The sequence below is a fragment of the Mastomys coucha genome, unplaced genomic scaffold (assembly GCF_008632895.1).
Source record: "Mastomys coucha isolate ucsf_1 unplaced genomic scaffold, UCSF_Mcou_1 pScaffold21, whole genome shotgun sequence".
NCBI lineage: Eukaryota > Metazoa > Chordata > Mammalia > Rodentia > Muridae > Mastomys > Mastomys coucha.
The window spans coordinates 141,975,359-141,988,437 of record NW_022196904.1 but is presented as its reverse complement, the minus strand read 5'-3'; the positions used below and the strand labels follow the sequence as shown (position 1 = coordinate 141,988,437).

Genomic DNA, 13,079 nt, shown 5'->3' with positions numbered 1-13,079 from the left:
TTTTTGTTACTCTGAACAGAATTTCTGTATGTAGCCTTGGCTGCCCTGGAGCTTGTTCTGTAGACCAGGCTGGCCTCCACCTATCTCTGCCTCCTCAGTGCTGGGTTTGAAGACCTGCATGCCATCACCGCTCAGCTTCTCTAAGTTACATTTGATCATGGTGTTTGCACAACAACAGAATGGAATTATAGCATTATGTGTGCACTTTCCTGTGAAGGCTAGAGGTGACACTGAGTATCTTCCTAATTCCTTCTCACCCATTAACATGTTTTAAAATTTGTGTGTACAGAAGGAGAGGGTGGGAGGGTTGGATGGAGGGAGGGGGCGGGCGGGCACAAGTACACATGGAGACCAGAGGACACCTGGTTGAGATAGGATCTCTCATTGAACCTGGGGCTAAGCTCCTGACCAGAAAACCAGCAATCCTTGTCTCCACTCCCTCCGCTCCCCCAGTGCTGGGTTTACAAGCATGCATGTGACCGCGCCTTGCTTTTTACATGGGTTCTAAATTCAGCTCCTCATGCTTATGCAGCAACTACTTTATAAATTAAGACATCTCTCAAGCCATTTTGTGTAGGATGTGTGTGTGTGTGTGTGTGTGTGTGTGTGTGTGTGTGTATTTACACAGGTGTGAATGTGTGCATGTGCATGGAGAGGCCAGAGAGTAACGTTGGAACCTTGCGTCTCATTTATAGGGATACTCTCTGCCTTCTTTGAGATGATCTCATTGGCCTGCAGCTCAAGGATTAGGCTAAGATGGATGTTCAGCAACTCCTAGCTACTCACCTGTCTCTACCTCCCCAGTGCTGAGATGTAGGTTTGTACCACCATGACAGGCTTTTTGTTTTGTTTTGGTACTGCACTTTACTGCTTGGGCTGTCCCCACAGCCCTGTCCTTATGACTTCTAGTTAAGAAATCACCAGTAACTCCACCACCACCATCAGCACCAGCACCCCCATCAGCACCCGCACCTCCATCAGCACCGGCACCCCCATCACCACCAGCACCCCTATCGTCTTCAGTCTAACCACCTCCCTCAGTCATAGTGGCTCCGACCCACTATAGAGCAGCTTTTCATTCAGCGCCAGCCCTGAAGCTGAACCAGAAAGCCAACAAGTTGGACTTGCCCCCGCCCCCATTGGCTGCTCCTTGACAGTCACTTTTGCCCTTTGTTACCTGGAAGAGGGCCACCAGCGGCAAGGACAGCAGTTTTGGAATGCAAGCTTCAGCATAGTTGACACTTGGCTGCCTGTTGGAGGCTTGGTGACGAAGACAGGCGTGGCAAAGAGAAAAATGAAGAATGCCAGGCCCACGAGGCCCACGATGATGCTGTAGCCCCATAGGAAGCTGATGTTCTGCTCGATGAAAGCCACCACCAGCAGGGACAATACGGCACCCAGGTTGATGCTCCAATAGAACCAGTTGAAGAAGCGGCGGGTGGCATCGCGCCCGAGATCCATCACCTGCCATTCAGCCAGGGATGAGAGTGAGGGAGGACCCAGGGGGTCCTCAGTACATATACATCCCACAGGGATACTTCTGGGGGTACATTGCTAATTTCCAATCGCTAAATATATAATATCCATTAAATATATATATTATCCATGAAATGAAGATGAACATACTTTTTTCAAGTATGTGGTATACATATGTGTTCGTACATGTTTGCTTGTATATAGGTACACATGTCCTGAGGGTGGGTGCTCATGCACATGTGTGGGAGTACACATGGAGGGAGTTTTGAGGCCTGTTATCAGGAATCATCCTCAATTTGCTAGTTCACCTTATTCAGTGAGGTAGGGTCTCTCAATCAAACCCAGAGCTCCCCAACATTGCTAGTCTCCTTAGCCAAGTTGTTCCAGGAATCCTATCCCTGCATTTCAAAGCTGAAATTACAGGTGGGCCACCAAGTTCACTTGACAATCTATGTGGGTTCTGGAAATTCAGACTCTGGTCTCCATACTTGCATAGTGAGCCTGCTAATTGCTGAGCAACCTCTCCCATCCATGAATATACCCTTCTCCTGAGAGCCAGTTAACAACTGAAACCCTTTCAGCCAGCTGTTTTTATATGCTCATGACACACATTGCTTTTTTATTGTCACCAACTAGGACATACAACAACTGTCTTCAAAGCCATTCTGTTCACTTCTGGTTGATTTATTCCTTTGTCTTTGAACAACCCACACTGTGCATTACTTTCATAATCAGCAAAAAGTCATGAAAGTCTCAGTTCATTCCACACTATTAAATGTGACCTATGCTGGCTACTGAAAAATTAGACTGAGACTGATCAAGAATTTCATCTGCAGCTTGAGTTGCAACCTGAGTATGGCATGGAAGTTTGCCCCTCTGATGTGCCTCCCTCCCTTCTATCCATGTTCAGACAGAGCAGGTGGGTGGAGGTGCTTCTAAATGCATAGCATTCGGAGCAGGCTCTGACCTTATGAAAAAATATCTTTCATAGACCCTTTAGCAAGGTCAGATCTCACCTCAGGATTTAGGTCAGTCTACAGTAGATCCTCCCACTCTGGCCTGCTGTCTCTGGCTAGCTGCACTGGTTGCGTTCCCAGACCATGAACCCTAGATTTTGATTCAATAGCTTAGAAGAAAAGTCTAGGCTCCTGCATTTATAAAAAGTCATAAGAACTGAGGATCACTTCTCAATTAATCTCTGTGAGTGTGTGTGTGCATGCGTGCAAGTATGTTGAGATTGTATGCATGCATTATGTACTTGTGCATACATGCACATGCATGCATGCCTGTGTGCATATGCATGCATGTGCTGAGGTTTATCTATGTGTATGTGTGCACTGGGATGACAGGCAGGTGTGTTTACCCTGTGCTTTCTACAGGACTTCTAGAATCCCGCCTCAGGTCCTCATGTTTTTGTAGCATGTAGTCTTCCCCCTGCTCCCTTCCATGCTAAAGGTCCAGCTTAGGGCCTCAAGCATGCTACACATGTGCACTACCACTGAGATATAGCCCCAGCCCTCTTTGACTTTTATTTTGAAACACATTTTCACTGAGTAGTAGAGACTGATCTTGAATTTACCACCCTCCTTCCCAAACCACCCAAGTAGCTGGGATTACAGGCCTGCCATACCAGGTCTGGCTAACAGCCATATTCCAATAACCACCAAATCTCAGAATCCATCACTATGCTTGCACCCTTTCTAAACATATTTCCACTTCCTAAGAGGATTCTCCCATGCTTTCCTTGCAGCTGTTCTGCCGAGGAAAAGATAAATGTTTTTTCTCCTCATCTAAATGTAAAGTTATAATCCCTACAGATGTGCTTAAAATTGCAGTGCCTTGGGGATTCCATGAGGTACCCTTGGTGAATGAAGGAGGGGCACAGCCATGTCAGCTTGCTTGAGAATCTTTGCCTGGACCGCCAAGCAGAAAGTTGAATACGCACCATTATGAACAGCTACTTCCATTTATTAATTGGAAGTAAGTGCATATGACAAGTGTAGCTGGAAGGGAAAGAGACCAGGCAGCCCATGTGGGATATAAATGAGTCCTTTTAGAGCAAGCAAATACCTTATGGAGAATGATGGATGGCCCTTCCTGAAATCAGCAAGTGTGCCAAACTAGCAGCTCCTAGGCATGGCTCTTTTCCAGATGGTGCCAGACTCCCCAAGTCCCTAGACTGACTACTTAATCTCCTGAATGCTACAGCAGCCTGTAGCATTCGGCTACAGGCCGAATCCTGGGGCCACCCAATCCTGGGGCCCCATCCATTTCTCCACTGAGTAGAGCCATCTCTAAAGAACTCAAATCCAATGAAGTCTACACTGCCTCAAGGCAGTCCAGTGTCTCTACACTGTCCTAGGGGGTGAGATACAAAGACAGCAAAAATTACAGGGGTGTGGGAAGGGAACGAAGCCCTTCAATCCAGAGTCTGGTTTGAAGCCTCTCACAGGCTGAGATTCAAGAATTTTGGCACAATGAATTTGTTGTGGTAGTTGCCAACACAGAAATAATATTTATCGTATACATAGTGACTTTGTGTTAAAATAACAATGACTGAGCTCAAGAGATGACATACTGAGTAAAACCTTGGATGTTACAAAAGGCTCAGTGATCTGTTGTCTGGGCAACCAGCTCTTCCACCAGAAAGAAGAAGAAAAGAGATGCTCAGTGGTTGAGGCCCTTGGAATTATGGTGGAAAGGCCACTGATGAGAGGCCAGAAAACAGAGATGGTATCCTTTAGAAAATGTTCATAAGCTTGGTCCAGGAATCCCAACTGCTAGTGCTGAATTTTGATCAACAGGAACTCCCTAGATTTGCATGACTCTCATTTGCATAGCTAATATTACCCAACAGAAAATTCTATATATAGCAGCTTGTGCTAACCTCCCAGAACTGTACATTAACCATCTGAGCTGTCTTCCTTCATGGGGCCCAAATCACATGCCAGGAATGCCCACAAAGAGGCTCATTCTAACCAAATGGAGACATGCACATCATTACCTTGTGGTGTAGGCAGCATAACAGCTACTTCCCAGCCTGCTCTCCCTTGTAGCACATTCAATATCAATAAATTCTCCTGTGTTCAGTTTTGTAGAGTAGGTTTGTTACTTGTCTGATAGTCCCTGTTAATAGTCGGCCACCCCTATCTACCCCAGAGTTTCAGAGTAGCTGGGAGTGGATAAGTAGTGGGGTGTCAATCAAAGAGTAAAGTTAATAGAAGGAATATCCCTTTCAGTGAGTATTGGGAATCTCCTGGTCTCAAGTTGTTTGTTCACAAATGCCTGAATTCAAGCTCCAAGGGACCCAGCATCTTCTACAGACCTCTCCTATGCATCTGCTCACATATGTGCACATATACTTGCAAAGACACAAACACACATAAACAAATACAATAAATACTGTTAGTAAGGACTCTGGTCACAGTGGGGGTGGGTGCTGGATTGTGAATACCAACCAGAAGACAACTCATTTAAAACTGTCTACCCGTGAGTGTTTTTGAGGAAAACAAAGTAAATCAGAGAGAAGTACAATTCACCCAGTAGCCTGATCACACTGCCTGTCTCCCCTTTCCACGGACCTCATCTTTCCTGTGGCTGCCTATGTCTGTTTCTGGATTCTGCCTGTGATTATTCTCACTGTGCGTGGTTGTTTTAATAACATCCTCTACTAGTGTATTTATTATCAACTCTCTTATTTGTGTACAGCTACGAAAACAGAGCCATGTTGGCAAGACTTTAAGTCAGTCGTTTACCCACTGACTCTGGTGTTTCTGGGTGAGAAAAGGCTGGCTGGCTCCTGCATCAGCACTCACATCCCAGTGACACATTCAGACAGGGCTCAAGCTGGGACCTGAGACTCAGCTGCTTCACAGCCCCTCAGGACCTGCTCTCTGTCATCTGAGATAAGATGAGGGACTACAACACTATCCACCCCGGAGATAGCTAAGTGGACCAGGTTAAAACATGAGAAGGAACTAGGCAGGTGGCTCACATTTGAAATCCTAGCACATAGGAGTCTTGAGTCAGGGACATAGCCACAAATGTGAGGCCAACCTGGGCTCCTTAATGAATTCTAGACCGATCTAGGCTACAAAAGTGTGACCTTATGTTAAAACAAGAAAGACAGACACATACACACCACTGGGGGCAAACATGGTAGCACACCATCACTTGGGAGGTAGAGGCAGGACGTTCAGGAGTTCATAGCTTTCTACAGGCACAAATTGAGTTGGAGGCCAGCCTGGAATGCTGGGACCTCATCTTCAAAAATAAAAGGCAATAGGCCTGTGGCATGGGGCATGACTCAGAGGGCCATGGGATCTGTGGTTAATCCTACTGAGGCTCCTACATGATTCTTTCTAGAGTGAGCAGCCCATCTCTTTTCATATAAGGAAACTGATATAGAGGGGGAAGTGGTTTGTCTGAAGTCTCTCTGGAGGCTAGAACCTCCATCTCAGGATTTCCAGTCCCTCTTGGCCTCCTTGGCATAATACCTCTGGCCACTCACCTGGTCAGCCCCAAACGAGGTGAGGTTGCTCCTAACGGAGCTGGCAGCCAGCGCCAGGAGCAGCAACACCAAGTAGAGAGTGGTCGCGCAGTAGGGGCTGGACCCGGAGCCTTGACAGTTTGTGGATGGGCAGGCAGGTTCTAGTGGCAACTCGGGCATCTCTCCACAGAAGGATCTGCGGCCATCATCGGTGATGGTGGTGAGCAACAAGCCAGAGGCGGCCAGGTAGAGCAGCAAGCTGAGCGAGATGGTGAGGAAGCGGCCCAGGTACACATCGGCCAGCCAGCCTCCCACTGGAGCCAGCAGGTAGGAGGCGCCTAGGAAGAGGAGTGTGGCCCGCGAGGCATGCTCGCCGTCCCAATTGAAGTTCAAGCTGTTGAGGTAGAGCACGAGGTTGGAGGTGACGCCAAAGAAGGCAGCGCGTTCCAGCATCTCCACTAGCAGCACCGCAGCAGCTGCTGTCCGTCTCCACCGTCGGGGCCCCCGCGGGCCTCGGGCCACCAGCGGTTGCCGCTCCTCGGACCTGCTTAGGGGCTGTTCCGCACGAGGAGCGGACATCGTGGGTTTCGGGTCTCTGTGACTCAGACTCTCTCCTCTGTCCTCCCCTAACCCGGATTGCCCTCTTTTCTCACCCTTTGTCTCCCTCTCTTTTCCCCTCAGGTTCCTCTCCTTGCTACCTACCTAGTTTCTATCTCCACTTTAATTCTCCACTCTCTCCTCCGACTCCCCAGTTCTTGTTCATCTCCCCCGTGCTTCTATCAAGTCTATCTGTCTCCTTTCCTTCCTCCACTCTGGCCTAATCTTTCCCCCAACCCCACCCCGGCATCCTGCTTGCTGCACTTCCTCACCCTCCCGGCTCCTCTTTCCTCCTTGTCTCCCCCCACCCCTTTAGCTACCTTTTCTCAACTGTTGTCCCCTTCTCTTATGGCACCTGGGCCGCAATGTCTCCCCTGGCCCTGCCACCTCCTCTACACACTCCTCTTTGCTTGACTGCTTCTCTTCCTCCTCGAGTCCCAACTGGTTCTTCCTCCCAGCTTAGCCTCTGTCCCTTTTTCTGCTTCTTAAGAAACTCTGGGCTTCCCCTTTTCACTGACCCTGCGGCTGCCTACGTCACCCAGTATTTAGGAGAAATGAAAGTCTGAGGGTCACAGGGTCTCTTCTCATCCAGCTTTCTAAAAATGTCCCTTCTTCTGGGCTGTTGTTGTCCCTCTTAGCAGGCTTTCCCAGGGCCCAGAAAGAAGCCTTTCTTTCAGTTTCACTCCAACCCTTTCCTCTTCCCGTCCTAAACCATCCTCCTCCACCGCTAGAGTTTGATTGTCTCTGTAGCCGGGGACTTTGGATTAGGCAGGCAGACACTGAGGGGCATCTTCTGCCCAGGGAGCCAGGTTTGGAGGAAGTCCAGGATCCTTCAACACTCACATGGGACAGTGACTCTGGGATCAGTCCATTGGATCTGTGAAGGCCACATGGAGCATTTGGTAGGCCCAGGTATCCCTTCACAGACCCAGAGACAACTCCATTAGGGGTAGGGAAGGGAGGTAAGAAGTGACTGGATCCTGGTATCTGAGCCCCAGGTCCCACCACAGCCTGTGTCAAGAGAAGTGCTGACATGCACTTTGCATTGCAAAAGCAGTGGAGGGGAAGGAAGTGGCGCCATATGGGAGCCACACGATTGACAGGGGCACTGACCTCAGACTAAATCACAGTCACCCCTTACTCAGACCCCTCTGGGGCCGTAGAGGAAAATAAAGAAGAGCCAGTCACTTCTTGACCTAACAGTTTAAAGGGCTCTGACCCTTACCTCTGACTGCATCTCAACCCACTGAGTGTGGTCTGTTGATCTTTCTGCTCACCTCCCAGGCTAAGCTCCTTGGTTGGCTCAGTGCCTTGCTTTGCTGTCTCTCGTCCGGACAGGCTGTTTCCCAAGCCCTTCATGAGGCTACTTTCTCTTTACTTAGGTGGACAGATTCCCCCTCCCAGGGGCCTTCCCAGATGCTCTGAGGTTAGCGGTGGCTCCACTGGGTTTTCACCATCACACGCAGCAGCAGGTCACACTGTCTCAGCTCCACCTCCGTGGCTTAGTTACTGTTTTATGCTCTGCCCCATGGTGAGAAAGGACTCACTATTGGGGCAGGCACATTTGAGAACCATTGGCCATTCATTCCTAGTACTTCCCAGTGTTTAGCAATGGCAACCATTCATTAAATTATTGGTTGAATAAGTGAATGAGAATGAGAGTGACTTAAGCAGCAGCAAGAACATCAGAAAGCTAAAAGCTAAAGTAAACACCTTTGCTAAAAATTAGAGTCACCATCAAACACATGGGCTTTACACTTGTATGTGTAACTTTGTTTTATTGTTTTGTGTACATATATATTTATTTTTTTATTTTTATTTTATGTGTATTAGTGTTTTGCCTGCAGGTATGTCTGTGTGAGGGTTGCAGATCCCCTGGAACTGGAGTTACAGACAGTTGTGAACTGTCATGTGGCTGCTGGGAATTGAACTGGGTCATTTGAAAGACCAGTCAGTGCTCTTAACTCTCAACTCCCTGTTTGCTTGTTTTTTGAGGCGAGGTCTCAGTGTAGGCCACGTTGGCCTGTAACTCACACTATGTAGCCAGTGATGACCTTGAACTTCTGATTTTCCCACCTCCACCTCTAGAATACTAGGACTGTAGGTGTGTGTCACCATGTCCAATATATGTGATGCTGGTCACTAAACTCTCGATCTTTGGCATGCTAGGCTACCACTCTACAAATTGAGCTCCAGCCCAAGCCTATTTATTTATTTATTTATTTATTTATTTATTTATTTATTTATTTATATTTTTTTGTTTTTTTGAGACAGGGTTTCTCTGTATAGTCCTGGTTGTTCTGGAACTCTCTCTGTAGACCGGGCTGGCCTCCAACTCAGAAATCCTCCTGCCTCTGCCTCCCAAGTGCTGGAATTAAAGGTGTGCGCCACCACTGCCTGGTTCATTCATTTATTTTTAAAGATGTGTTTATTTTTATTTTTGTGTGTGAATGTTTTACATGTATGTATGTATGTATGTATGTATACCACATGAGTGCCTGGTCCTCTCAGAGGTCTGAAGAGGGTATCAGATCCACTGGAGCTAGAGTGACAGCAGTTGTGAACTATCATGTGGGTGCTGGGAACCAAACCAAACCTTTTCTCTAGCAAAGCAGCCAGGACTCTAAATTTCTGAGCCATCTCTCCAGCCCTTTCATCCCAGTTCTTAACATTTTATATCAGGGAAAAGGCCCAGCTGTGACAGAGGAGAAGAATCCATGGATGTATATGGTTCACTGTAGAGAGGGATAATATAGTCTAAGACAGACAGAGAGGCAAGGCCAGGAATGGAGGCACAGACTTTTAACCTCAGAATTCAGGAGGCAGAGGCAGGTAGATCTCTGTGAGATCAGAGCCAACTTGGCCTACATAGCAAGAGAAAAGAAAAGAGAAAGAAAGAAAAAGAAAGAAAGAAAGAAAAAGAAAGAAAGAAAGAAAGAGAGAAGAAAAGAGGCAGAGACAGAGACAGAAGCAGCAGTTCCCAACAACCCACCTTCGCTTCTCTTGGAGGATGTTTCAGGATCCTCTGACGCCAAGATGTGGCAATGAAGCTCAGGTCACGTAAGACCCAACTCCTTCCTTCATTAGCCATGGAGATAAAAGCAGAGGTGACAAATGCAGATCCAGAAGATGGAGACAAAGTGATAACACTCATTTGATGCCAGTCATCTCCAGGGATCCAGGAAGAGAGCATTTTCTCTTCTGCTTAGAGAAATCAAAAGCACCAGACAAAGAAAATCATGGCACTGGGCATGATGGTGTACCCCTGCAACTCCAGCCTGGGGCATGAGGATTCTGAGCTCCTGGGGGTATAAAGGGAAGGGAAGGGGAGTGAGGAGGAGTGAACATGCCCATTCTTTTTGTTTGTTTGTTTGTTTTTCGAGACAAGGTTTCTCTGTGTAGCCCTGGCTGTCCTGGAACTCACTCTGTAGACCAGGCTGGCCTCGAACTCAGAAATTCACCTGCCTCTGCCTCCCAAGTGCTGGGATTAAAGGCGTGTGCCACCACCGCCTGGCTGAACATGCCCATCCTTAAGGAGTGGGATGCAAGTAAAAGAATGCAGCTCTTTACTTTGTACCCACAGGAGACAAGCTTCAGAGACTTGGTTTTACTCCCTTCCCACCACCAGTAGGAGACCCGGAGGCCTCTAATGAGTGAAAGGAAAGCTGATAGCGGAGTCTCAGCTTCCTTCCTGGTGTTTGGACTGGCCAGAACTCCATTGGTGAAATCCTCCTGTGCCCACCCAGGGCTTCATCTCTCACTCTACCCTTTGTACACTTCCTAGCTCACTCAGCCCTCTACCCAGCTTCCAGCTCCAATTTATCTGCATCTTGACCCATGCTGCTCCTCAAGCCTCAATGTCATTTTCCATGACTCATTACTATGGTCCCCCAGGACTTGACCCAGTAGTCACCTTTTCTTAAAAGTCTCCCCTAATTTCTCCAGGGAGGTTGGGTTACCCCTCAGAATGCCCATGATGACTTATGTCATGCTATCTGTTCATCTGTCTATTTCTCCAGGGGATTAGAGACTTTGGGGAGCTAGCTTCAGCACCTAGCAACCTGCCCAGTACATGGTAGCCACATCTTCTCCAAGAGAATAAACTCTGGAGTTGAGTAACATGAGAATGGGCACAGTCAGAAACCCTTTATGGTCGATTCTATAAGTTTATTATCTGAAAACTACAGGAGAACCATACTTAGAGTAGAATTCTTTGTAAGCATTAACACGAAATAACCTAGTCCTGTGGCTGGCATGTACTAGAGGGCCAATAAATGTCTATACCTTCATTAGTGTGATGGTTACCTGTGTCAACTTGACAAGACTTGAATCACCTGGGGAAAGAGTCTCTGTGGGGGAGTGTCTACAAAGGGTTGGCCTGTGGGCATTTTTGTGGGGATTATCTTGTAAGTTAAACAATGTGGGAAGTTCCAGTTCATTGTGGGTGGTACCATTCCCTAGGCAGGGTGTCCCAAACTCCATTAGAATAGAGAAACCAAGCTGAACAATTAAGCAAGCAAGTCTCAATCCATCTATTTTTCTCTGCTCTTGACTGTGGATATAATATGAATACCTGCTTTGAGCTCCCACCACTGTGACCTCTGTGCTATGATAGACTGTAATAAGGAAATGTGAGCCTAAAAAACTGTTTTTGTCCCCTAATCTACTTTTTTTGGGAGGAGGTGGTATTTTGTCACAGTTCAAGAAATTAAACTAGAACAGTTCATCTCAAACTCTAACTTCTATGCAGCTGGAATGACTACTGAGGCTATGGAGTTTCTCTTAGGGTTTTACACTTTGATATCAGTTACATTATTACGCCACTTATCAACAAAAATTTACTGTGACAGAGTTGATAACTTACCTACAGAATAATGAAATTAGATCCAAAGCTTTCATCTTATATAAGACTCAGTCAGAAATGGATCAAAGATATTGATCTAAATCCCCAAATGCTCACACTTCTAGATGAAAACATAGGAAGCATTTCTGAGACATTGGGGTAGGCAAGACCTTTCTGAGCAGACCATCAATAGCACAGCAACTAGCCTGAAGTACCAACAGATGTCATCACGAGAAGTTAAAAAGTTTCTGTGCACAACAAAGGAAGCCATCAGCAGAGCAAACAGACAGCCTAAGGAATGGGAGAAAATCTTTATGAACTGCACTTCAGGGACTGAGACTCTACAAAGAACTGCAGAAATCAGAATACTAAGATAAAACTTCTAATCATTAAGTGAGCTAGTGACATGAACTGTTTTCAAAGGGAGGAACATGGATAGGCAATAACTGTTTTGGGAAGCGTTCTACACTCCCAGTCTTCAGACAAACACAAATTAGACCACCCTGAAATACCACTCACCCCTGTCAACAAGAAATCTGTCGATAAACTGCTGAAGAGGATGTGGGAGGAAAAGAAACCTCACCTACTGCTGGTGAGAATGCAGAGTAGTGGAGCCATTGTGGGGATCAGTTTGGACAGAAAATGAAAAGAGCTGCCATATAACTTCACTATTGCCCTCCTGGGAATACACACAGAGATCTCTATAACCTATTAGAGATATTTGCTCACCCATGTTTATTGATGCTCTGTTTTGATGGCAAGAAAATGGAACCAACCTAGGTGTCTATCAACAGACCAATGGATAATGAAAAATGGAGTGCACATAAAATGGAAAGTTATTCAGCTCCCCCACAGCCCAAAAATGGAGTCATGAAACTTTCAGGAGAATGGGTGGGCTTAGAAAGTATAATATTAAGTGAGGTCACTCTAATGCAAGAAGGGAAAAAACACATATTCTCCCTCATGTGTGGATCTTAACCTATAATTCATATATGTATATATGTAACAGCCGTTATAGCATAAGAGAGTGGAAATCAAGAAATGGTAGCATTAGATGACAAAGAAAGACAGGATATAGGCAAAAAGACAAAGAAATCATGGAAGAGGATAGAAAAGTATTTTTCGTGTACAGCCCAAGACCATCTTCCCAGGGGAATGGTGCTACCCACAGAGGGCTGGGCCCTGCTCCATCAATTCACAATCAAGACAATCTCCTACAGACATGGAGAGCGCAATCTGATCTAGGCAACTCATCAACTGAGAATCCATTCTCTGGGACTGTAGGCAGTGTCACATAAACATTTAAGCTAAGCCAGGACAGTCCCCTGTCAAGGGCACTCCTTATGACCAGAAGACCTTTGTGTCAGCTTCTTTTATTATTGCTGTTGACAAAACACCCAGCAAAAGCAACTTAAGGAGGGGGCTGAGGTTTGAGAGTACTGTCTATACTCTACCACAACAAGACAAGGTGGCAGGAAAATGGCAGCTGGTTACTGCTGGTTACTTTTGTCTGCCCTCAAGAGGCTGAGGGGGATGAACGTTGGTGCTCAGCTCCTTTTCTGTTTTTTATTCAGTTCCAGAATAAAGGAATAGTGATGCCCATTCAGAGGGGGCCTTTCCTGCTCAATTAAACCTTTCTGGAAACACCCTCATAGCCATGTCAAGGCGTATGTT

The 13,079-nt window shown here is 46.6% G+C and overlaps 1 protein-coding gene across 2 annotated transcripts in view; it reads right to left on the bottom strand.

Moving 5' to 3' along the window:
* The window catches only part of Slc15a3 (solute carrier family 15 member 3), a 15,844-nt gene extending 8,547 nt beyond the window's left edge, over positions 1-7,297 (bottom strand). The window contains exons 1-2 of one of the 2 annotated variants that reach the window (XM_031389727.1): positions 5,987-7,297; positions 1,178-1,464 (exon numbers count right to left, since the gene is read on the bottom strand). In XM_031389727.1, coding sequence (XP_031245587.1) covers positions 1,178-1,464; positions 5,987-6,544 — 845 coding nt within the window. In that variant the 5' untranslated portion in view covers positions 6,545-7,297. The remainder of the gene's footprint in view (positions 1-1,177; positions 1,465-5,986) is intronic. The other variant, XM_031389726.1, reaches the window with a different exon arrangement.
* Between the last annotated feature and the right edge of the window lie 5,782 nt (positions 7,298-13,079).